The sequence below is a fragment of the Castor canadensis genome, chromosome 7 (assembly GCF_047511655.1).
Source record: "Castor canadensis chromosome 7, mCasCan1.hap1v2, whole genome shotgun sequence".
Taxonomy (NCBI): domain Eukaryota; kingdom Metazoa; phylum Chordata; class Mammalia; order Rodentia; family Castoridae; genus Castor; species Castor canadensis.
Window position 1 is genome coordinate 53,403,748 of NC_133392.1, and position 24,549 is coordinate 53,428,296.

Genomic DNA, 24,549 nt, shown 5'->3' on the forward strand with positions numbered 1-24,549 from the left:
TCGCTCCACAAAAATACTTACAGCTCTATTCTATACAGGATTGGCATTATATTGGGTCAGAATATCATTTTTCATTCCATAACAGGAATTAAACAAAAGCCTTTTGCGTATGTACCTTGTGTAAATGCCTGTGCTTAAAAGCAGATGAATTTCAGAGGTCAGCAAATACCACCCCCTTTATTATTTTTTTTTAAGCTAAACAAGACTAACTAGGGAATTCATTTTGGAATAAAAAGACATGAAAGAAAGGGTATTTCAGCTTGCACAATAGTACAAAGGAGAACAAGACTCGTCATGTTTTGCTAAAGAACTCGCAGCTGTTTAATTTTATAGTAAAATTACTTTAAGAACTTTGGTAATTCAAAGACAAAACCAAACAACTGTTGTTGCAAAACTGAACTTCCACGTGTGAGTGGAAAAGCCAAGTTAAGATGAATCTGCCCCTAAGATCATACTGAAAATATGGACTATTTTTGTTCATGCTGTGTGGGGGAGTGCCTTTTATATAAAGTCACATAAAAGAAAGGAATGGTACATTTACTGGTAACAAGATGAAAAATAGTTTATATTCTCGTGTACTTTGCTGCGACTTCTCCCCCAGATTCTTAAACTGCTCAGTTTGTTTTAATACCAAGTTTGTTTGCTTTTTTGGGATGGGCCTGTTAGGCAGGAAATTGTCCAAAAGCATACAACAGAAATTTTAAGTGGTGTTTAAAAAAATTAAATTAAATATCAAATTGCATAACTGATTATTAAATTTGGAGTTCAGAATTTTATAAAATTTTATTTTTAGAGTATATGGAAAGATAAATTCAATATCTACATTTGGTCTTAGAATTTCCAAGTTTCCATATGTTGACTATTGTGAGAAACAAGTAAACTGCTCTTTTTTTAAAAATGGTTTTTCTTCCATATTAGGGAATTATTCAGACTTCTTTCCTTGGTTCCTATAATTCCAAACCAGTTGGAACATCAGTCTATTTTTGGTTATGAAGGAACTTTTAAAATGTGGGCATGATTTTTTAAGGTTCTAAATCTCATAAAAATCAATTTGCCACATATATCAGAGCTATAATTGTAAATATAGTGAAGTTGTTGTATTCCAGAAAGACAAAGTTCTAATTTCCATATTACAAGCCCCACCCACTCTCACCCCCCCAACATCTATTACCACGTAGGAGGGCTGTTAAATGTAAATTCTAAAACATATAAAACAGCATATGGTTATGATTTATGACTGTTTCTAGCCACGATAAATGTTCTTACCTGTATTTGATTAAACTCTCTTGTTAGTTTCTGGGTTTTTATGTTCGCTCCCTTGCATCCCACAGATTCACCACAAGAGGGAGATGGAGAGATTGCTTATGGCTAACAAAGCTAGAAATGGTTTTAATATCAGCTAAGTGTTTTAACTTGCTAAGGATTTATTTATCCGCCTTTCAGTTGCCACACATGCAGCCTCTGAGTTTCCACTAACAGCAAGTAATAATCCAAATAAAGTTCTTCTGAAGGAAAATACAGACAGAGTGGTGCAGACAAGAGCTTTTGCCCAAATAAGGATCCCTTTTGTGGAGACCCCATGTGTTAGATAACCATCAACTGACAGTTGGTCATGAGTTAATAATGTTGGATGCTGAAATATGCATACCATGTGCTATAAAAGAGTTTGGAGGACAAAAATACTTCTACAGTTAAGATATCAGAAACATACCAGAGGTGTACAAACTGCTTCACTGGATGTTGGTTGAACCCACCAAATAATTTCACAAAAATTATCACCTTATAAGTATTATAAGTAGAATGTATAATATTTGTTGCATGCTTTGTTGATGTTGCAGAGATTTTAGTCTTAATCTCTCTGTTACAGCCTTAAGTGCTATAGTAACTCTTGCCTTCTAAGAAAAGAAAATATTTCACTGCTACCTTTTGTTTTACAATCAGAGCCATGCTAAGGGAAGTAAGTGGAAGAGGTTCCATGAGAGACTACAGGAGGGTGTGTGGCCCTTTGTTGGCATAATGTACTTGGAGGTTGTTAAGGGATAATCATGTTTTTGCGTTGCAGCCTCAGCAATCCAAGGTGACGGGGTGTATGGAAAGAGCTCTGATTTCAGCTCTTGTGACCAGATATTTGGAAGTATAGGCCATTGGGTCAGCCGGATATTGGGCAGCCACTTTCTCCCAGAGATGCCTCATGGTCTTTTGGTGCCAAGAGTGATTAGGGAAAAAAATGGGTCTCCCCCTATCCCCAGGTTCAAGCCATTTTGTTCTGTTTAGCTTTTCTGGGTTTACAGGAATGCCTGTCCTCAATGCATAATTTCACTTTCTGTCTTATAAAACAATGGGATCTGGGGCAGCTTGGCCAAGCTAAGAAGGCTTTGCCCTTGCCCTTGGGCCTGACTATATCTGACCTCTCTACTTATTTTCAAATGAAATCTCCAAAAGGCAAACACAGTCAGACTATGAACTTATTCAACAATTTGTGGTCAGGAAGTTTCTATTTAGGACTTGCTCAATTCTCCCTTATTCGGCTCACATTGAATGATGAAAATAGCTTACATTATACCCTACTTATTACTTACTCTCTCTCTCTTTCTCTTCCCCAACCTGCCCTTTTCTCCTCCCACCACACCAGCCAGCAGGTCTATTGTCACAGCTTATACTTTGCTTTGACATCTTTCTTCAGGAACTCAATGAAGTAACATCCTCATCGGGGTACCCCTGAATCAATAATTACCAGATTTGAATTTTGAATTTTACAGGAGACCTTGACTTCAGCTACTAACATCTTCACATGACTATCCTCCATAACTGTGAATAAAATTCTAAACTGTATTGAAACTTTGAGTCATGATTATGCTAAATTCAGATGTTAATCTTGTTCTGTCTGTCCTTTAGCATGTATTTCCAAGGACACATCTACAATCATAACATTGAATTGTTGACCAAACCAGCATCACCCTAGGGAAAGATAACGCAACCCACATGTGATTTAAAATACTCTAGTAACCACATTGTAAAAGGCAACAAGAAACATGTGCGATTAATTTAATAATATATTTTATTTTATACACTGTCTCCAAAATATTATCAGTTCAATATGTAATTGATATAAATTGTTATTAATGAGACATTTTACTTTGGTTATACTAAGTCTCGGATACACTTAGGGTGCATCTCAATTTGGATTTGACATTTCAAGTGCTCAGTAGACACCTGTGGCTAGTGGTGACTCTATTGGACACAGCAACTCTAAATAGTGAGAAATAGTGCTTTATCTTATACTGAGAAGAATGTGAAATTCTAACCTCTTCTGTGTTCATCCTGAGATTTATGTTAGATAGTACCTGCCTGTTGTTCCTCTGCAGTGTGACAAACTCTCTTTGTCGTTAACTGCACTGTAGCTGGTCCTGCAGAGTACAGAGTCTCAATCACCCATGCTTAGTTAATACATCACCTGGCATTATGGACCTTGTGCTGCCTTCCAAGTACTTCCCATCTCCTTTTGGACCCTCACTTTGCCCCGCTCCAATTTACTCTTCTATGCGATCTGTGAGACCCATGGTACCACAGAAAGGGTGCCACGTCACTTTCCAGGATCATGGCTTCTGTACCTTCATAGGCAGATGGAACTCAGAAACCTCGAAGGTGCTCTGTCAGAGGCAGTAGTAGAACCTCGTGAGGAGGACAGGTGAGAGGGATTTACCTGAACAAAGAAATATATCTCAGAACCTCAGCAACCAAGAATAATCATCTTTGCATTTTTAAGTAAGAAATGATCCTTCTTTTTAAAGGGCAAAAAAAATCTGCTTTTAGTACAAGTTCTTTTTGGATCCTGTCAAAAGAAATGAGAAGCCTATATTTACTTAATGGCCTTTTACTTTTTCTGATGTGTATGTGTTTTAAATATACTTGATCTTAGCCAAAAGGCTGAGAAGCGATATGTGTATGTGTTTTAAAAACTAAAATCTCCAGCTGGGCGCCAGTGGCTCACACCTGTAATCCTAGCAGGAGGCAGAGATCAGGAGGATCACATTTTGAAGCCAGGCTGGGCAAATAGTTCTCAAGAACTTATCTTGAAAAAACCCTTCACGAAAAAAGGGCTGGTGGAGTGGCTCAAGGTGTAGGCCCTGAGTTCAAACTCCAGTGCCAGAAAACAAACAAACAAACTAACTAACTAAAATGTCTCATAATATATTCATCTAAGTCTATAATAAGTTAAATATCTCCATGTTAATTCACATACACAAATACGAAAAAACAAAACAAAACAAAAAACTCTTATTTTCAAGTGGGGAATGTTTTCTTTACAAATGTAGCAAATCAGTTATCCTCATTTCCAAATCTGAAGTAACAGATACAAATGTCTTGTTTATACATGAGCTTAAAAGTTGTTTTAATATTTGCTGTTCTTGCAGGAGTCTTCAATACAGAAATGTAGCTTTCACTTCTGTACAGTCATGTACAAAATAGTAACATCACCAAACATAGTCATCACAGGCTGGATAAGCTGGTTTATTGATTGTAACAAAAAGAAAAAAAACTCTTTATATTTAATAAGTCCTATCTTTATGACATTCTGAAATTGTGGAAATGAAAATGTCTTTCAAAGGCATTGGTAGATCCTTAAAGAGACTTAAACAAAACAAAGACAATTATATTAAGCTAATGTTCTATTCTTACTATATAGTAACATACTAAAAAAATACTAAACCTGCGTTCATTGAATGGTTTTTAAAAGATGTATACAGGAGCTGGGTTCTGGTGGCTTTCGCCTGTAATCCTAGCTAGCTACTTGGGAAGGGGGGACCTTGGCTGGATGCCAGCCTGGGCAAAAAAAGTTTGTGACCCCATCTCTATGGAAAAAAGTTGGATGTTGTGGTACATGCCTGTCATCCCAGTGATGGGGAAGCTTAAAATAGGAGAATTGCCTTTTAGGCTTGCCTGGGCAAAAAGCTAGACCCTATCTCCAAAATAATAAGACCAAAAAGGACTGGAAGTATGGTTTAAGCAGTCATGGATATAGTGGATTCCAAGGTAATACAGAAATGTTCTAGAAATCTAGAAGAAATGTTCACAAGGACACGGGCAAAGAAAAGGCTACCTGGCACCTGATGTATCACAGGAGAGAGGATTTGCCAAGTAAATGTGAAAGTGAAGGATTAAGCCACTGTGGCATTTTTAGAGGCCCGTTTGGTTTTGTTGGGTTTGTACCTTCATGACAAGGCCCATAGCTGGAGGTCAGGTGAGGGAAGCAATCAGAAACAATATTCAGTATGAGCACCTGAATGGAGCTGACCCCTACCCAGTACCCTTAAGGACCCAGCTAAGTCTGCAGGTGGCTTCTTTGCCCTGATGTCTCTTGAGAGACTATGTGACATTCTAAGTCATTCCATAGGCTTCTGAGCCTCAGGAAAACCCAGGCCATGGTCCTATCCAGGCCATGATATATGGACCCGAAGTTGAATATATTTTCTACAAGCAGCTATGGGCCATCACCTCCGCTCCTTAGAAGTGGTAAAGGGGGTCCTTGCCCAGGGATGGGTTCCCCTTGAGATACTGTGGGTGGCCAGAACAGAGCAGAACGTAAGAGTTTGCAAGGTCTGGCATGGGTTTCAGTCTCCTTCCTGTTTCCAGGATTCTCCCCTCAGAAACTATTCTCTGAAAATCCAGAATCTCTCCTTATTCCACACCTAGACACAGCTCTGAGTTTCTGGGTAATCCTCAAATGTTTGTGAAAAGCTTCTGTGATCCTTTTCTTCTTTGCCAGTGTCCTTGTGAACATTTCTTCTAGACTTCCACAACATCTCTGTATTGTCTTTGAATTCGCTATAGATAGATAGACAGATAGATTTTGGAATATTATCTAGATAATGTTTGACCATTTTTATTTGTCTCTCTCCTCAAGACATAGAAGGAAACAAGGAAAGAAATCTGCTTATCTCTGCTAATAAAACCTGACTACAAAAGAGGTTTGCTTGTCTTTTAATGCAGGAATGCATGAAGTCACATGCTTTCAAACCAATTAGCAACACAGATGAGCTAGCAAGTCTTGTTCCATTTATGGGGTGGGGGAAGGGCAGAAGTGAAATAATCTGTGTTTTTAAGTGTTTCTGAGAAATGAAGACCTCCAGGGCAGAGAGAGAGGGTGTATCAGGAAATAGCTATGCAAATCACATGCCTATGAAATTACTAAAACTTTGATCAGGGCATTAACAATGCTCCAGCATTCACAAGTATGAAACAGGAGTGAGTAAGACTGGGCATGTTTTTGTAAGCGATTGTAAGAGTGTTTACTTACATGGTTTGTTGAGCAGTCAATGAAGTCCATGGCTGTTTTGAACTGAAACTGCCCAACAGTCCAGGTGTGACCAGTGTGCTAATACATTCCACTCTCATTTGGTGACTTTTGGGGATCTCACTGGTTTTGACAACAAGCCAAAATGACTGGACCTCAGATAAAGCCAGCTTCTTTTTTTTTTTTTTTTTTTTCATCCTCTTTGTAACAACATTACTACTCACCCTTTCCAGGAGGTAGAATGGGAACTGGGTTCTGTGAGCACATAGTTCACTGGAAATGCTAAATTGTAGTGAGTAATTCAAACAACATGGGCCATAGCAAACGTGGAATTCATAGCCCAGGTCTTCACATGGCCCATGATATGCAGGGTGACAAGTGTGATCATTCCATATATCCATCAGTGGCTCTTCAGGGCTGTGTAGTCTTGGTGGCATTTGAAAGTGAAGGCATTTAAAAATGGCTCCAGAATCTGGATTTGCAACTCTGGGCTCATCTTTTTTTAAAGTCTTTATTCAAGGAAAAAATCTTTAAAAGTGAGCTGGCAGAACAATTACCAAGTAATAATGCTCTTACAACATTGTTTTGCCATGTCCATTGCTTAAAATTCATGATTTAAAGTTAGAATGCCCCACAAGATCAAGATGTGCTTGTCAATGGCCCTGCATGTTCTTATCTCAGACAATACAGTTGTTTTTCAAGCATTTCTGTTGGGTGTGGAACTGTTTTATAATAAAACAGAATAATTAACTTGAATATTCTTAATTCTATCTGTAATTAATATTTTATGAATTAACAGAAAGATTTTGCTGTTTAATTAGACAGTGAGTACCAACAGACACTATGTGGAATAAAATCAGATTTGAAATAAAAATTTCAAGGAATCACTTATGAATTCTTAAGTTAAAATGCTGGTTTTAAGTTAAAGCCAAAAGGAAGGCTAAGAGCCTTTGTGTCCCTGTTCCTCACCCCCAAGTATTTGAAAACTGAAATTCTGTAAGAGATTATCTGTGAAATGCCTTTCTTTTATTACACTCATAAATTTTAGGAGTGGCTTTGATCAAGCATTCTGTCATTCTTGGTTTCTAAATCTTTTACTCATACATTAATAACTTTAAAAACATTCACCCTATTTTTGTTATAGTGAAAGAGGAAGTTTCTAAATAGTCAAAAGGGAAACATTGAAAATAGAGCACAGTAAGTGATAACTAAATTAAGGTAAGCTTTTTTTTTCCGTAAGAGCAATGCTCCATGCTGAAACTTGCCAGAGTATTTTAGGATTATTGTCTCTAAAGAAAATGTACCAGAGAGTTGCCATCCTCAGAAGAAAGGCATTACAGAAATGCAAAGTATTATCAGGAAGACTGACTATACATAGAATAATGTTTGTCAATACTTAATACTTCAATCAGTTGACTTTTGTTTCTGGCTCATGTTTAAAACACATACATGTGTACACACGAGTGGGCAGTACACTCACTTACACAGGACTTGCAAATTAATTGAGTTAACGCTCTGCCGACTTCCTGTAGACATTGACCCCTGGGGTCAAATCTTAGGAAAATTCTGCCTGGCTTTCTTTCCATTCCTCTGATTCCAGTCCATACCAACAAGCAAGCCCTATTTCTGAGTGGAACCTGACAAAGAACTCTCCCGAGAACAGGTACTGCACCGGGAACAAAACCCACTAGGAACTGGGAAGAAAGGGTCGCTAACTGATGAGTCAGAGCAGCTTTTACAGCAGTTTGTCTTCATGGTATTTCCAAGAGCATAAATGTTGTTAAAAAAAGAGAGAGAGAGACGGTCATGACAGGAAGAACACAGTAGAAAAGAACAGGAACATTTAAGCCAAAAGCAATTTACTTTGCCAGTAACTGGTTACATTTCCTTTGTTTTATTATTATTATTGCAAGAGTTAGGGCTGAGATGAAAGTTTCCCACACCTGCACTGAGGGACACACCTTGTCTAAACCCATAGTGAAATAAATATATAAACACATGCCTGTATTTGAGCTAATAGACCCTTTAGGAAAAGAAAAAGAAAAAAAAACAGCAACAACGCACTGTATTCCTGTGTTGTCAAGAAAACAAACTGTAATTCACTAATATTTGAAAGAGTTAAAAAAGGAAAACAGTAGCACAAACATGGATGAGATGTTGAAGTGCCCTGGATCACTGGAGGTAGCTTGATTCTCTGGGGATTAACACATATAGAAATAGCAGTGACTTCACAAAGGTGAATACATGTTAATTTCTTGGCACAGAGTAAGAGGAACAGATGGTCAGTCAGAGAGGAAAAAAATGTCTTTAAAAACCACAGAGCTCTTTCACAGATGAGGCAGAAGAGTCAGAGGAGGCCCACTGTGAAGGGGTAATGTGCTCTGTGCTCTGATGAAGTTTTATTGGCTCTGATGGCTTTAGTGAAGGTCCTGTCACCTACAGCTGAGACAGGCCTAAAGGAGACCCTGCTCTCTGTCAGGTCTGTGGAATGCTGGATGCTTGCTAGAATGTGCACTATATAGTATTTGAGAGTGATGAGTGTTTTTATTTGGGAAAAGCACCCTGGTGATTGCCAGGCTGAATTACTATGAATACCTAATTATGAAGCGCTCTGTGTGTGTGTGTGTGTGTGTGTGTGTGTGTGTGTGTGTGTGTTGGAGAGAAGTTGATAACAACAGGGGTTCTGGATAAAACCTAGTTGCCTGGGTTACTGTAATGCTACCAATAATCGATTGTACTATTTGAGACAGGGAATTTCATCTCAACCTCAGTTTCCTGTTCTATAGCTTGGGTATAACAATTGTAGCAACCCCATTGGTTTGTTGTGAGCTTTAAGTGAGTTCAAAGCACTCAAGATAATGATTAGCATGGAGAAAGTATCCAGTAAGCATTAGCTACTATTGCTATGCACGTGTCATATTGAAAACATTCATGCAAAGATCGAGGCCAGGGCTGAGCAATGGATTATATATATAGTGCAAGTAAAAGTAACTGCATTTTTTGCTTTGCAGTGCTATTTGTTTAAAGTAGATGACAGGAGCCAGGTATGCCTCAGTGAGTCTACTCACTCTGGCTTCTGAACAGAGCTTTGTCTGGAGAGATCAGTCTTACCAAATGATCCCAGCTGCTCCAATTCTGGGGTCTTAAGGACCTTGGCTTTCTCAATAGGTGCATAGCCTTTAACTTTGGAGAAGAGAGTCCAGGGTGGCTGGAATGTGTGGGGTTGTTGCTTATGGAAATGAATTAAAATACAGAGTCCTAAAGAAAAAAAAAATCCACTGTTAGGTCTGGTGAAGTGGCTCAAGTGCTAAGAGCACCTGCCCAGTGAACGTGAAGCCCTGAGTTCAAATCCCAGTGCCACAAAAAAAAAAAAAATCCCAAGCCCTGCCCCACCCCTGACCACCACACTATAGTCCATTTATACTTAAGTCACTGGCCTAGCAAATGATTTGTTTCACTGCTTAGTGGAAAATAGACATAGCCTGGGAATTAGAAATTTTACTGTCCCCAAAAGCCAGCCTGTCAATCCCAAAGCTTCACCTGGGGTCTTACAAATCTAAATGGCCTCCAGTTGCATGATGGGGACTCCTACCCAGTTCTTCACACTCCATTGCCTCTGGGACATTGAATATCGGTACTCTTCTGGGCATTTGTGTGGGACAAGGTTGAGGTCCTATCTACTCAATGACTTAACAGTAATCAGAAACCAATGGCCTTAGGCAGAACAGCCTAATTCCTACTGGAACCACAAGGCACTAACTAACTTATGTTTTCAGAGCACAGGTGTCAGTTGTAAAGGAGAATGCATTTTTTTATGGGTACCTAGAGTGACAATTCTACCACATGGTCAAGTTGGCAAGTCCAACTCATGAGGATGGGAAGAATATGTGGGCATCTTTGTTTCCATGAGTCACTTGTTCATTCAATAAATTCATGTTACGCAATGCTGCCTCCTGAGTGCTGTGCTGGGGCAGATGAGAGATGAACCGATATGATCCTGCCCTGAAGGACTGTCGGGTCCAGTATAATAATAAGCCAAAAGCTACAGCCCAAGTCCAAGGAATACAGTGATGTGTTCCACCAGAGAAGGGCACAGGCTGGGTGTGGTGGTACATGTCTGTAATTCCAGCTGCTTGGGAGGCAGAGGAAGATCACAAGTTTGAGAGCAGTCCAGGCAAAGATTAGAGAGACCCTCTCTCAGAACAAAAAGTACAAAACCAAAAGGACTGGGGGTGTGGCTCAAGTGACAGAGCTCTTTCCTAGTGCAGGCAGAGCCTGGGTTCAGTCCTGTGGGGAAAAAGGAGGGGGAGAGAGAGAGAGAGATAGAGTTTAGAGGGGAGACTAAAAGAGGGATTTGAGTGGGAGCCCTGTGGAACTGGTGTGGCTTACATAACCATACCTGAAATATCCTGTATTTACCCTAGTAGCCAAAGGCCTTTTCTCTTCATCAAATCCCACTTAGATTTGTATGATCAGAAGAGGCGCTAGTCTATTCTAAATTTGTAATTCTCAGAATTTGCTGGGGACAGACATGTGCTTATCTGGCTTCTGAAAACAGCTCAAAGAAAGGAGAAAATCGACCAAGTTTGGAGGTGACTTCTGGTCGGTTCCTGGAACCTCTGCCTTAGTATTTAAAGCAACATGTTCAACCAAGTTCTCTCTTTAGAAAAGGCCTTTGGGGATTTGAAAGCTTTTCTGGAAATAAATGCCTTTTAGGTTTAAGTGCTTTTCACCCAAGTGCTAGGAGGGGAATTTCACAGTGACAAGTCTTAGAACAGAGGCAATATTGTTCTGTTTCTTCTGAGGAAATGTCTGGGACCTACTCTCTCAAGTTCTGTTTGTTTCTGTCAACTTTCTGCTCGCCTGTTATTTTGATAAGGGACATGAAAGTGCATATACTTCCCTTCTGGTCATTTAAGTCTTAGCACTTGGGTCAGTTGTAGAAACACTTCTGTGCTACACAGTCTTCTAAACAACAGAGTCCACGCCCTGGCTCCAGGCTGGGGACTCAGTCAGATTCATGGAACATGGCATCACGTTTAGAGAGAGGAGCAAGAGGTCAGGGTCCACAAAACAGACCTGATGAAATTACTAACCCCGTGCAGGGAGTGGGGAGAGCAGAGCCCTCCCTACCAGTCTGGCAGCTCTTGCAAAGAGCACAGAGCTCATCCCACTCTGGTGCTAGTCACTGCGAGTGTTTACATGACTAATGGAGTGCGGGGGAGGGGAGTTGTAAGCAGAGCGCTCAGCCTGGCAGCTTGCATTCAGAGGGAAGCTGACATCCACACCAAGTCAAGACTTCCAGGGATGTGGCCGGGAAGCAGTCACATGCTGTAGCTTCCATGAGCACAGACATCAATCAGGCAGATGTTTGTCGACTGGAATGGGTAATCACTACTTTCTCTTTGCTTGAGTTTGTTTGTGAGCTTGTTTACCTTTGATAATTCCAGGTTGGCTTTCTGGGATGGACTTTGAGCAATGTTTTGAGGACTGGGATTGGGAAGGGGCGCCTGAGCCCCTGGGAGGTGTTTTTTAAAACTTTTTTTGCCTCTCTAATTGTAAAGGCAGCGCTCTCTTTCTCTTTCTCGTGCTCTCTCTCTCTGTCTCTTTCTTTCTCTCTCTCTCTTTCTCTCCCCTCTCTCTGTGCTTTACTGAGCTTCACCAACAGCAAAACTCTTATCCGTAGCAGAAAATCAAATTAGTAGGATTAATTGTGTCTATAAAAGGAGTACAATGTAAAATGTCCTAAAACCACTGGTTTAACTGCATGTCATAAGTAAGATTAGTAACAATTAAGAGGGCTTACATTGTTCAGATTTGATTTTGTCATAATCATCCCTTAAAGTAATAAAAAGCGTAGGTATCTTGAAAGGTCTGGAAGAAATTGTTTGGGGTAGAATTCATTCGTTTGGAATTGTTTGAGAGCTGCTTGGTAATAGTTGGCTGGTTTTAATTTTACTGGACTTGGGTGACTGATGAAGTTAAATGTGAATGCCTGGGCCGGACAGTCATAGACTCAATAAACAGCAGCCTTTTCCACCTCGACTTTCTACACAGACCTCGTACAGATCTAAAAAGGAACCAGACTGAACTTCAAGTATGAAATGTAACTTTGATTTGTATCATTTGTAACTGTGGCTTTTAAAAAAGTGTAATCCCAAAAGAATGAGCCTAACCCTATAGTAATCTTAGGAATTTATTTTAAATAACCCTACAGATCGTCATAAAAAATATATTAAGAAAGAAAAGAGAGCATGCTGATTTAAATGTTTCTGCCAGATTTGTTGAGACTTGAAGCATGCGGGTCGCAATGTTATTGGGAAATACATGTAATACACTACTTAGCTGCTTGTTACTGTGAATGCCTCTCTCTATAGCTGTTTTTCTCTTTAAGCTGCATTTTTTGTATAATTTGAGAAAATGCTCATGCCTCCAAGCCGTTTCGAATAGAGATGTTTTCAAATGTTACATTGCTATGATACCATGATTTGCTGGCATAGTACCTTAGGTTTCTGGAAACAAGATACAAAACAAAATACAAAGAACGATCTCGAAGCCTGGCTCGGGGTTGTCTTTCAACTCAAAATGATTCTTTTCTTACAGTGGGGAAGTCATCGTCCTTTAGGCTTCATTTTATTTCTATTAATTAGACATGTAAAGTGTGACAGCTTAGATGTAGGAAACATGTACAGAAAGCATAGAGTCCAACCAGGTGCATTCTTTTAAAGAGAGAAGCGTCTGATGACAGTCAGCTGCTCATATGGACATTTCTCTGAACAATCAGAGACCATTGTAATGAGAGTCTGGGTTTTTACTAAGGAAACCCACACAACTGAAAATGTATAACAATTCTTCTCCATTTGTTTTCAGCGCCAAATCTTAAAGGCAGACCACGCAAAAAGAAACCATGCCCACAAAGAAGAGACTCATTCAGTGGAGCTAAGGATTCCAACAATAATTCCGATGGTAAAGCCGTTGCCAAGGTACAGTCATTCACTCCACAGTATTCATTTTGCTGCATCTTTTTATTATTCCTTTTTCTTTTCATCTTTTTGCTCTTGTATCTTGGTGGCTGTTTTCAATTAAAAAATCTGACTTTGGAATTCAAAGCTTTTGAAAGTCTATGCCATCTCTGTTTTTCCCCTACTCTCTGTGGCTGGGTGGGGGGGAGGAGTGGGGGAGGGGGGCCAAGCTTTCTGATGTCAACAGAAAGACTTCCCACCTCCCAGTTTGGCTTGTTGGGTAAAGGACAGATGATTAAGCACCCACGTCATTGAGGCTGAGATTTCATAGTCGGTGACACAATGACATAGTTTAATCTGCCCCTATCAAAAATAGACCAGCTGAGCCATCCTCTTTCTGAATGTGTTCATCTAAATATGTTTCAGAGATTTAACAGGATGAAATTAGAAGTGGCCAGAATTAACCTTTCTATGTACTTTTTATGTACTATTCAAAGTCATTTCTAATTTGCATTAGACTAAGAGATACACAGTGAAATATTTATAGGTATTCATAAATTCATCTATACACTTATATGTTTTTAATGATCTTTATTAATGCAGAATGAAAATTTCAATTGTAGACTACTTCTGGCCCATGTCCATTTTAGACTTGTGTGTTCTTTGGAATCTGTGAAGCACATACCTGAAGTATTTGGTACTGTGAAAAGTGAAGTGTCACTTCATACTCTTAGACTTATCTTTTTGACTTTTGTGAACTTGGGTCCAATTTCCACATTCTGGTTACTGAGTGTTTATGTGTAGATTTTGTTTCTGAGCCAAAGACAGCAGTAGTCCATTTAAGATCAGACTCAAAGACCAGATTTTAACTGATTACCAGATCCAATAACTAAACCTGTGAAAATGGGAGCATTTTGATTATTAGTGAATTCAGAAGATTGCAATGTAGTAAAAGAAATTAATTCAGTTCTGTGTTGACAATCTACTATTCATCTGCCATGTACTCCACCCTCTTCCCAGTGCAATCCTAGCTATTCAATTCTATAAATCATATCTTCAAGAATGATTGTTTCATCAAGAAGTTCTGAAGACTTTTTGGTTAGGACTTTTTCATACTTCCAAGATTCCAAATGGTTAAAAAGAACCCAGTGAGGAAAAATATGTATTTTTCATTTTATGGCTAAAAACAAATCTTACCTTTCCTTAAATTACTTCTATTCTGCTCATTTCACCTTCTGCAAGGGAGTACACATGGATACCACGTAGGACATTTTCCTGTGAATTGGACATCTCAGCCATGGAACCACCTACCTAGGACTTTAGTTTCCTTGGTCTTGAAGGATGTCTACAGGAACAGTTATATTCCCTGGGATGTAGTTTTATAAGTTCCTGCAAAATACTAAAGATGGAGCAAGAAAGTTTTAGGAAGGTAACATTCCACAGAGATTGTGCTGCCTGTGCTTATACTGGTGCTGGTCAATACCTCTCGGGTGGCATCTGTTTATTCCCACATATTCCATATCTGAGTCCAGCAGAATGAAGTTCCTTGTTATTTGGAGTCACTACCAACATATGTCTCTGGGGATTTTATAAACCTCATTCATCTGATCTGAAAAAAACACTACCAATGTTTCACTCGGGCTCATAAACCTGAGGAAACAGGGGCCTGCTCTACAGGTGGGCTGTGTCAGATGCCCACTGACTTAACCCCCTTAGGAGGGATGGAAGTTCAGGTTGAGTTTTCTAAGTGATCCCTTCACCACAACCACCCACCAGTGCTGCCATGTAGAATCTTCACAAGGAGTCAAATCATCCTTCTGTGTTCACATTCAGTAGAGAATGGATGTCATGCTGCAGTCAGTTCCTGAGGGCTGGTCTAACTGATTGGCTCGTTTTGGAGTCTCGGATTATAGTCCTGCTTTGGACACTTCCAGTTCTGTTGGCACCTGTCTGAAAAATCCTACAGTACAAACAAGCCATATCTGGGACCAGGACAGCCACTAAAAAGGCATTTGTGTCGTAAAGTTATCTTTTCCCATCAAATGATACAGAAGAGATTGTAAGCCTGTGGCTTTCCATCATTTCCTGAACTAGAACCATCATTTTAGGTTACAGTGAGCAGTTTGGCTTTAGCACCTGTGTGACTTTATTTATTCAAAAGTGTCTCAGACTATTTCTACTTATGGATAAATAGCAGCCTCCTGCAGCTTTACATAGCAAGACTCCTAGAGTGGGACCCACTGGGTTTGTCATATGTTCCTGACTTGTAATTTGCCTGTGACCATCAAAAGGTCACCCTCTTTCAATGAGAACAAACACCATGTTGTCCCAAGAAGAGGGATTTTCATGGCTTCCCAAAGACAGCAAAAGTTACATGGGGAGAAAACTACCTGCTCTCTGAAGATGTCATGAATGCATTCGGTTGAAATCCTAACGTTTTCCTAAAAGCGGTGGATCTGCAGGCCAAACTTGGTCATAGGATGATCTGTACTAGAGAAGTCTTCTTGGCCCATGTTTCTAGTGACAGACCTCTACTGATAGAAGGCAAATGATTTCTTGTACCTTAAAAGCATTTTCAAAGATCAGAAGTGGGTAACAGGTGGTTTACATACTAAAAGGAATGTAAAAAAAGGAAACTATGGCATACAATATGTTCTTTCATTTAAATCACAAATGTATTTTGATATTTCACAAATGTGTGATACTTTTATGATTTTCAGTATCTTTCATCTCATTTGGTCCTCTGAACTATTCCAGAACTTCTATCCTTCTTACTTTACCAAGGGAGAAACTGAGAATCACCTAGCAAGTTAGTGACCAAACCAAGATTAGAACTCTAGTTTGTTAATTGCTGGTTTAACATATCTGGTTGCCGCATTTGAAGGCTAGGTTATGTACCACTTGATCCCCTTGAAGGGGGTTCATTGAAAACATTAAATGTTGATTCTCTAATTAACACTTTCTCAATCACTTTGGAAAACCCAGAGCTCTTAGTAAACTCAATAGGTGTATAGTGTTCAGGTCAGGAAAAACAGATCTAGTAATTAGCTGTCACCATGAAAAGGTTGGGCTTCCTCAAGGGCAATGTGAAAACTTAGCTCCCATTTCCATTAGCACCAGTCCTCTAATCAGTAAATTAAAACACTGAGAATGTTTTGGGTAAATGTGAAAAATGTAGAAAAGAACTTGATTTGATCCTACCATAATCAGAAGGAGCTCACTTATGTTAACTGGAAGAAAATGCATCGAGCTAGGTGGAGAAAGGGAGCCCCCCCCCCCCGCTCACTTCTTCACTCCTTACCAGGCACTCAGCCTCCCTGGGAAGCCCACTAACAGAATGGGGTTCAGTAGGTGGAGCCTTTTCCTTGAATGGGGAGTCTGAATTACTTTGGGCCTGTGCTTTCCTTCTGTTTCTGAGTATTTCTCTACAGATGAGCCAGAGGGTTAAGTGGCTATCTAGACATTAAAGAGAAACCTCAAACTTCTTAACAGTGGTGCATCTGACCTAATAACAGAGACAACGGGCCCTTTACCACGCACACCTAAGCCTCAGTCTGCTTTATACACGCCTTTGGCTCTATTCATAATTATAGGAGATTGGGGTTTGGAGTGAGTTCCAGTCCCAGACATCTTCCCTCACTAGTCAAATGACAAGACATGTGATCTCACTGAGCTTCAGTCTCCTCCACTGTAAAATGCAGTAAACAGCTCCCTTGCACAATTCTTACAGACATTAAATTAGAGTATGTGAAGCCCACAGCACAGCATTTAACTCATTGTAGGCACTCAGTTGGTATCAGTTTCTTTCCTTTGGTTGGCACAATATATAAAAGAAGGAAAGAAGCACTTTTATAATTTAGAAAGCACCTTGTTTTGTCTTTTATGTCTCATTTGATAAGTCTAAGAGTAGTGTTCGTAATGGCTATTCATAAGATAGGCTTTTTAGTTGAAAGCTTGTTTTGACTACCAATTTAATATTTTTATTAAGAGTGTCAATAAGGCATAGTGCTTAAAACTTCAAGCCTAGAGTAAGGCTACCTGAATTCAATCCCAGAGTCACCATTTATGCGAATTTGTACACGATCTTATTCATTCTATCTGTACCTCACTTTGCACATTTCTAATATGACAATAATAATCTCCCTCATCAGGGTTGTGAGCATATGAAATAAAGTAATCAGTACCTAAATAGTGTTTTCAATAGAGTCTGACCACCTAGTAAGCCCGCAAGAAGGACTGGAAGGCAATACAGATTAAAACTGGAGTCATTTAATGATTTCAAGAAGCTACTAAATTATAAATTTCATCAGAACCTTAGATTTGAATATCTAAAATTTAGCAGTGAAAGACGACAGCATAAAATTTCACAGGGTATCACAAAATACTAAAGTATGAGACGATTGCAAGTGAAAAATTTTACATGGGAAAAAAATGCTTTAATCTTATTTCCACAACCCCTTAAAACTTAAAATCTTATCTGGAGACCCTGCTGAATGAGTTGTGCAGGAAGTTTTATTTTTCCAGAACCAGTCTAAAGATATTAAACTAGTGTGTTCATTTGAAAGAATACGCAATAAAGAAATCCTTCCAAAAGATGTGCTTCCCTTTAGTAAATAAGCAGTCTTTTATGTTCTTAATGCTTGCAAGGAGGATCTGCGGTAAAAGAAAAGGGGTGCAGAAGTCCGAGATGGAGAACACTGTAGAACCTGTGGGACATTTTTATTCATAGCATTTCCTTGGCACTTGCCCTCTTCCTGCCTGATGTTAGATATGGAGATGTAAAGAATATTGGAATGTACACATTCCCCATGGGTGCACTTGAACTCCAAGTCTGACCCTTTGTACTTCCCCCTTTTACAATTAAAATAGCTCAGCAACTTAGCATTATATTTAACAAGCATCAAAGGCCTCTTGTACAACATGGCAGCGAGGAGGGAACATTAGGTTAGCTGCTCTGTGTGCCCAGTTCCTTCTCTGCCTGTAGTGAGGAAGGAAGAACATCTGGAGCATTTACTTCCATTTCTTTCTTAATTATGGGGCTTCTAACTTACTTTTCTTGGGTTTTTAGCTGACCTCTACTCTTTCGTTTGAGGCAAGTGAACATCTATTATATTCTCAGAGCTGACTGGAAAGCGAGAAGTCCTCATTAAAGAGTGGGATCTTTGGTTTCCTACTGAGGGCATATGTGGGCATTACCCTCAGATGACAGACAGCAGAGACCTTGCTGGCATTCCAGGTATCAGATCTCTGGCATTGACATGGTTTTCCAGGTTGCTGGCAAGAGTACAAACAAAAGTAGTTTACTATGAAGACATACACTTGTCTTTTATTAACATAAAATGTGCTATATAGGACTATTTAAAAAACAAGGTGTATTCAAGGGCATTAACTAATATTGCCTCTCAAGAAAATAAAATACATTAAGAGCAAGGCAATGTTCCTATCAGATGCAAACACTACTTCTGGTTTGACATCAACATACTTGTAAGAAGTCTAAGAGAAGCTGACATTGTTGTTAAAGTATGGCCCAACTGTTTCTGTCAATAAAGTTTTATCGGGACATACCATTACATAGCACTCTCATGCTAAGAAGTTGCAAGGGACGATAGGCCCCAAAGCCTATGTTTTTTTACGATGTAGCCCTTTATAGAAAGCTGCCACCCCCTGGTCTAAGACAGTCCATATTCAGTGATGCCTCTAAAAGGCTGTCTCTGGGCAGGTATGACTGGCTGGTTCATCCTTCCCACTCTGTGGAAAACATCACTAGCCATGTCTTTATAAGACTTCCGGGGCTGGCCATGTTTTGATGTGGTGTATTTTCTATCTTCCAGGTGAAATGTGAAGCCAGGTCAGCTTTGACCAAGCCGAAGAATAACCATAACAACTGTAAAAAAGTCTCAAATGAAGAAAAACCAAAGCTGGCTATTGGTGAAGAGTGCAGGGCAGATGAGCAGGCCTTCTTGGTGGCACTTTATAAGTACATGAAAGAAAGGAAAACACCGATAGAACGAATACCCTATTTAGGTTTCAAACAGAGTAAGTATACTTGTTTTCATTTCTGAAATACCAGAATTGTTCAAATTCTTTGAATTGGAAAAAAAATTTGACTAGGGATTATGTTGAAATGCTAATCTGGGGAGGGTGTTCTCTGTTTATAAGAAATCTACAAATGTCCAAGCCAAGAATTTTTTCCCTGCCTTTTTCCGCTACATTGTTCTCTTCTGGGACAGTTGCAGTGAGATATTTATAGGCCTGAATCCACCGATTATGACTGGAAATAGACATGTTGAAAGTTTCTCATTTTCTGTTTTGTCAATCTTGAGTGTCTGTAACGCCTTTCTTGTGAGATAATAATATGACATAGCCTTATCTGGCACAGATGTTGCCGGTGAAAAGACAGCTTTTAAAAGAAAGACTTTTAAAGGTGGACAAAACAACCACAAAGAGAAAACACATTTCCTAAACCCAAATTTGTTAAAAGATAACAAAAATCTGACTTTGGAGGAAACAAGAAATATATCTATTTGAACAGAAGTCCCAATTTTGAATAACTTTGAGATTCTCATTAAAGTATCACTGAGTATAAGTAGAGCAAGGAACTCAGAGCTGAGCAGAATTCCATACAAAAAAAGAAGAAAGTCAGATCTTGCCCTGAGTTCACAACTGAATATATATTTTGCCTCTGTCTGGATTTACTGGTACATGTAGTGATGAGCCTCTGGCTTGAAACAGTATTTTCTCCAAACACATCTTCCTAGATTAAAACCATGTGTCATTTTGATGAAGAATGTCAAACCTGTATGTTTTACATAACAATTTACATACCTAATAGCAATTGGCAGTGATTGCAGGAGAACACTCTCAGCCATTATAAACTTATATAACTACGAATGATTACAATGTTTGTCTGAAAACTGGTTGCTTGAAATAGAAGTAAAATTAATGTACTATGAACAGCTTTGTTGCATTATGCATTGGTTCAGATTAAATCAAGGCCGAGGCAGGGCTCTTGATAGCTTTGAAATAGTGCAAGGTTCAATGAGGCTTTACGAACATGTTGTGTCAAAGAGCCTTTTTTTTTTTTTAATTTTCATTTTATTCAGTTCCCTTACCAAGGAATTACTTGAAGTTCCATTTCCCCCTCTTAGAAAAGAATCAAATCCATTGCAGTCACATTCCATGGTATTTGATACAAATGAACAAGGCTGCTGTCATTCAGGCGTAGTTGTTTAACAGCATAAACAGATGCAAACCCTACAAAGAGAATCTGTTTGAAAAAATACATTTGCAACATCACATAGGCAAGTTATGGAACTCAGTGCCCTCATGACTCAATTCCTCTGTGAATGAATGTCTTCTTTCCCATAAATTTGCTATCTGGCATGTGAAGTGCTTGTTTTCTTATTTGTGGCCAGGCACACATGCTACTGAAATATGGCATGAGACTTTCATATAGTGTTGCCATCAGACAGTCTATAAAGAAGGTAATCATTAAAATGGCTGTTGTTTATTGATCATGGAGAGAGCTCATCTGAGAGAAGCTTTACATATTACCGTTGAGTCAATGGCTTCTTTCTAAGGACAGACCAACCTTAATTTTGAGTTCCCACACATTTTCCCAAGGTCAGTTTAATTTAGCTTCTCTTGCTCTGATGGCAACAGGAATAAAACCAAGTTGTTCTTTATCCTAAAAGTAGAGCTATCTTGTGCTTTCGGAACTGTTTCTTAAGAAATATTTTAAGTGGTAATAATAGCTCCTGTTGTTGGATGCTCTTTGGCAAATCATTTCCTAAGAATTTAGCTCTCTGGGGTATATTAGTATTTCTTTTTTCTCTTTCTCAGTGAAAAACAAAACAAGACAAAATGTTTTAATTGACATTTCTTGGAAATATGTTAATGCAATGCTTATCTAAATACTTATTGTCCCTCTAACAGTTAACCTTTGGACTATGTTTCAAGCTGCTCAAAAACTGGGAGGATATGAAACAGTAAGTGTTTAAGCAACTTAAATGAAATAATTTTGCAATCTAACTTTTCCCCTCTCTTTGGCCAAAATGGAGGACACACAGAAAACCAAACCACCATTGACTGCCTTTTCAAATGGCTCTACACTTTTGGGGGTTTATTAGGCTGCTTTTGGAAAACATCCCAATTAGTTCCAGGTTTGGCAAAATTGTAAACTTGTCGTAAAAACTACAAGTGGAAAACATATGTAACTCTCCCCTGTCAGGGAAATTAGTTGGGTCTGTAATTTTTTCCCATGTTGAGAAAGGGCTATTATTGTACAACAAGCCAAGATTGCATAAAAGAAATTTCCCTTGGCAGCATACCTGACATCTGTTCATGTCTAATATGGGAAATGTATTAAAGGCTTTCAAAAGTAATCAGGATTGGCCATTAAGGAATAGAATGCAGCAGAATCTCCTCTCATTCTAGGGCAAAGAAGCTTTATTAGACAAGGGTCAGTGCTGCATAAACAGGAAGTTATCAAACTTATTCAGAACAGGCCCTGATACTCTTTATCAGCTAATTCTAACTGACAGGAATGGGTTATTTTTAGCCCAAGGGAAAATTTGATGGCCATGGATTTTTACAGTGTGTATTCTGAACCAATAAAATGTTAGAGCAACAAACTAAGATTAAGATCTTGAAATAAGAAAAAAGAGCTGTATTAATATAGCACACAGAGATGACATCTGTAATAAAATCAATTGACATAGGAAGATGTCGTCACTGGAAATATTTTCTCCTCCACACAATGATCAGATTAAGTTGTGTAGTTTCTTCTGCAATTGAGTAAGAAATTATTTTTTTCTTTCCTTAAGAAGTAATCTGGGATATCTCTGTACCATAGTAAAGTGACTGTAAGAGACACAAAGTCAAGAAAATGAAATTTATTTTAGCTCAAATGCAATAACCAGTGTTTCTTGTCAGATAAAGCATATTGTTCCATAAAGTAATATAATGGTTTGATGTCAGGGGCTTGGGTTGCAAAAAAGATGGCAAACGCTATGTAAGTTAGACAATCTGGTATTTACTGTAAAGATATCTGCTATGAATTCTGACTAAATATGCTTTGATGTGAGTATATGTGCATGTAGAATGTTTATTTAATATATAAAGTGTATATATGTGCTTATAAAGAAATATAATCCTTACAAGAACTATATATAAAATGTGTATTTCATAGGCATGAATGTACTTGAAATATTTGTTTTATTAAGTGCCTATGAAAAAATAAATACTACCATTTTTTCACTTGGTTGAGCTTGTTGATGGGACCAGAATATGGACTCTTTGTTGCTGAGCTAATTACAGCATTCATCCATGTGAAAAAGATGGTAACTTTGTCTCATAAGCATAGAGGTCAATCTCATAGCCTAGACGTTTAGTCTTAACTTTTAATGTTCAGAATAGGAATACACATTTTTTTGAACTGTAACTTCACATAGTTACATGATATTGCAGAATATTTTGAAATATCTTTTTAAACTCAGGAACTTTTTGTTATTCACTGATAGGAAGGGTGCTAGCAAATTTCACAGAATCAGTTTTTCCTGCTTTTGCATCTTCTGTATCTTTATAAAGATTTTTGTCCATGCACAGCAAGTTGGTATAGAATGTACAGAAGAAACTTCTCTGATAAGTCTCAGGACATTAGCAGTGTTTTGAACAAATAGTATTTATCATTTTGTTGAGTGAATGAATGAATGAATGACTATATAATTAGCAAAGGACCTTACCACATATTTGCTGAATACTATATGTGAATAAGATATGCATTAGCTATTGTGGGACAAGCGAAATATCTAGGCAAGTGGTTCTAATCCTTACATTGCTAACCATTCAGAAGAGATGGTCACTATGTTTATAAGACAAAGTGGCAAACAATGAGTGTCCTATAGAAGTAAAGTACTATGAGGGAAGGAAAACTTAATGATTATGATACATTTCAGAAAATTTTGGGAGATTGGATGAGATTTAGACATGACTGGTCATGGCCTTCCAGAAAGAGAAACTGAATCAAGTGGAAGAAAACATTTGGAGGTAGAGCCAAGTTTAGCATAGAGAGTTCAGGTAACTTAAAATAGAGTGATCTTGGGGTAGTGGAGTTGCTCAAGTTACGGTATGCCTGCTTAGCAAGTGTGAGGTCCTGAGTTCAAACCCCAGTACTGCCAAAAAGAAAGAAATTCAAAAAACAAAAGTAGAAAAATAGAGTGGCTAGGTGACTGGATCAAGTGACCAGCAAGAAGATTCTTGAAAGAGAAGAATAGAAAGAAGATGGAGCCAAATGAAAAAGCTCCCAGGATGCTAGGCCTCAGAGTTATTTAGTAGGCTGTATGTTGGAAGGGAGGCAGGGAGCACAAAAGGTTATTGACATTCATCTCTGGTGATAAGAATCACTGTTCTTTCTCTGGTACTGTGACACACTGGGTGTGTATGGGGAGTCTTTAAAAAGGGAACTTTATGCCTCTTTTAGGTAAATTAAGGGGACAACAGAGAACTCTACTTGCATCTCTTGATTCCCAATTGTTCAAGTAATCCTTATGCCAAAATAGCATATTTAGGGGATATCATAGTCTGTTTTCCTCTATGCAGTGGGGGAATAAGGAAGACCAGATTGGTATCTGCACTCCATGGGATTATGAACAGAATTTTTGTTTGATTTTTGTTTTTAAGACAGAGTCTTGCTATGTAACCTAAACTGGCCTCAACTTGCCATCCTCCTGCCTCAGCCTCCTGAGTGCTAGAATTACAGATGTGCCCAGCGTAAACAGAATTTTAAAAAAAATTTCTCCCTCCATCCTTCTGTCCCTTCCTCCTTCCCTCTTCCTTTCCTTCCTTCATTCCCTCTTTCCTTGCTCCCTTCTGGTTTCCTGCTTCCTATTAGCCCCATAGGCATTTAAGTTTTCTACTACCATTCTACATTTAAGCTTTTGGACTCCTAGGTACAGAATACATTTTTCTTTTGCATATTTTCATTAATAAAACTGTGAAATGTTCCGTGAGAATTCAATTTGGAAGTCAGTCCTCATATCATTTAGAGCTCAAGTCTTCTAGATCAGTGGCTCCCAGTGGCTACTTGAGAACTGGGACTCAAGTTTTCAGCAGGGAACTTTGAAGTATAGGTAGTTGTCTAGACCCCTACCACAAGATACAAGCTCTGTAGTGGGCCTGGCCTTGAGAAACAGATAATCCTTCTCTTTCACACTGCCCAGATGATGTTAGGTCAAAACTGATGGCAGCGGTGATTATCAACACTCAGCCCACTGTTCCCCACTGCACCTAAGT

The 24,549-nt window shown here is 38.8% G+C and overlaps 1 protein-coding gene across 5 annotated transcripts in view; it reads left to right on the plus strand.

Moving 5' to 3' along the window:
- The window catches only part of Arid5b (AT-rich interaction domain 5B), a 174,825-nt gene that overhangs the window by 119,730 nt on the left and 30,546 nt on the right, over positions 1–24,549 (plus strand). For 3 of the 5 annotated variants that reach the window (XM_074078952.1, XM_074078953.1, XM_074078954.1), the window contains 3 exons: positions 13,166–13,278; positions 19,089–19,293; positions 21,193–21,245. In XM_074078952.1, coding sequence (XP_073935053.1) covers positions 13,166–13,278; positions 19,089–19,293; positions 21,193–21,245 — 371 coding nt within the window. Of the gene's footprint in view, positions 1–8,022; positions 11,683–11,709; positions 12,402–13,165; positions 13,279–19,088; positions 19,294–21,192; positions 21,246–24,549 lie in introns of those variants that run through there. The other 2 variants (XM_074078956.1, XM_074078955.1) reach the window with 2 other exon arrangements.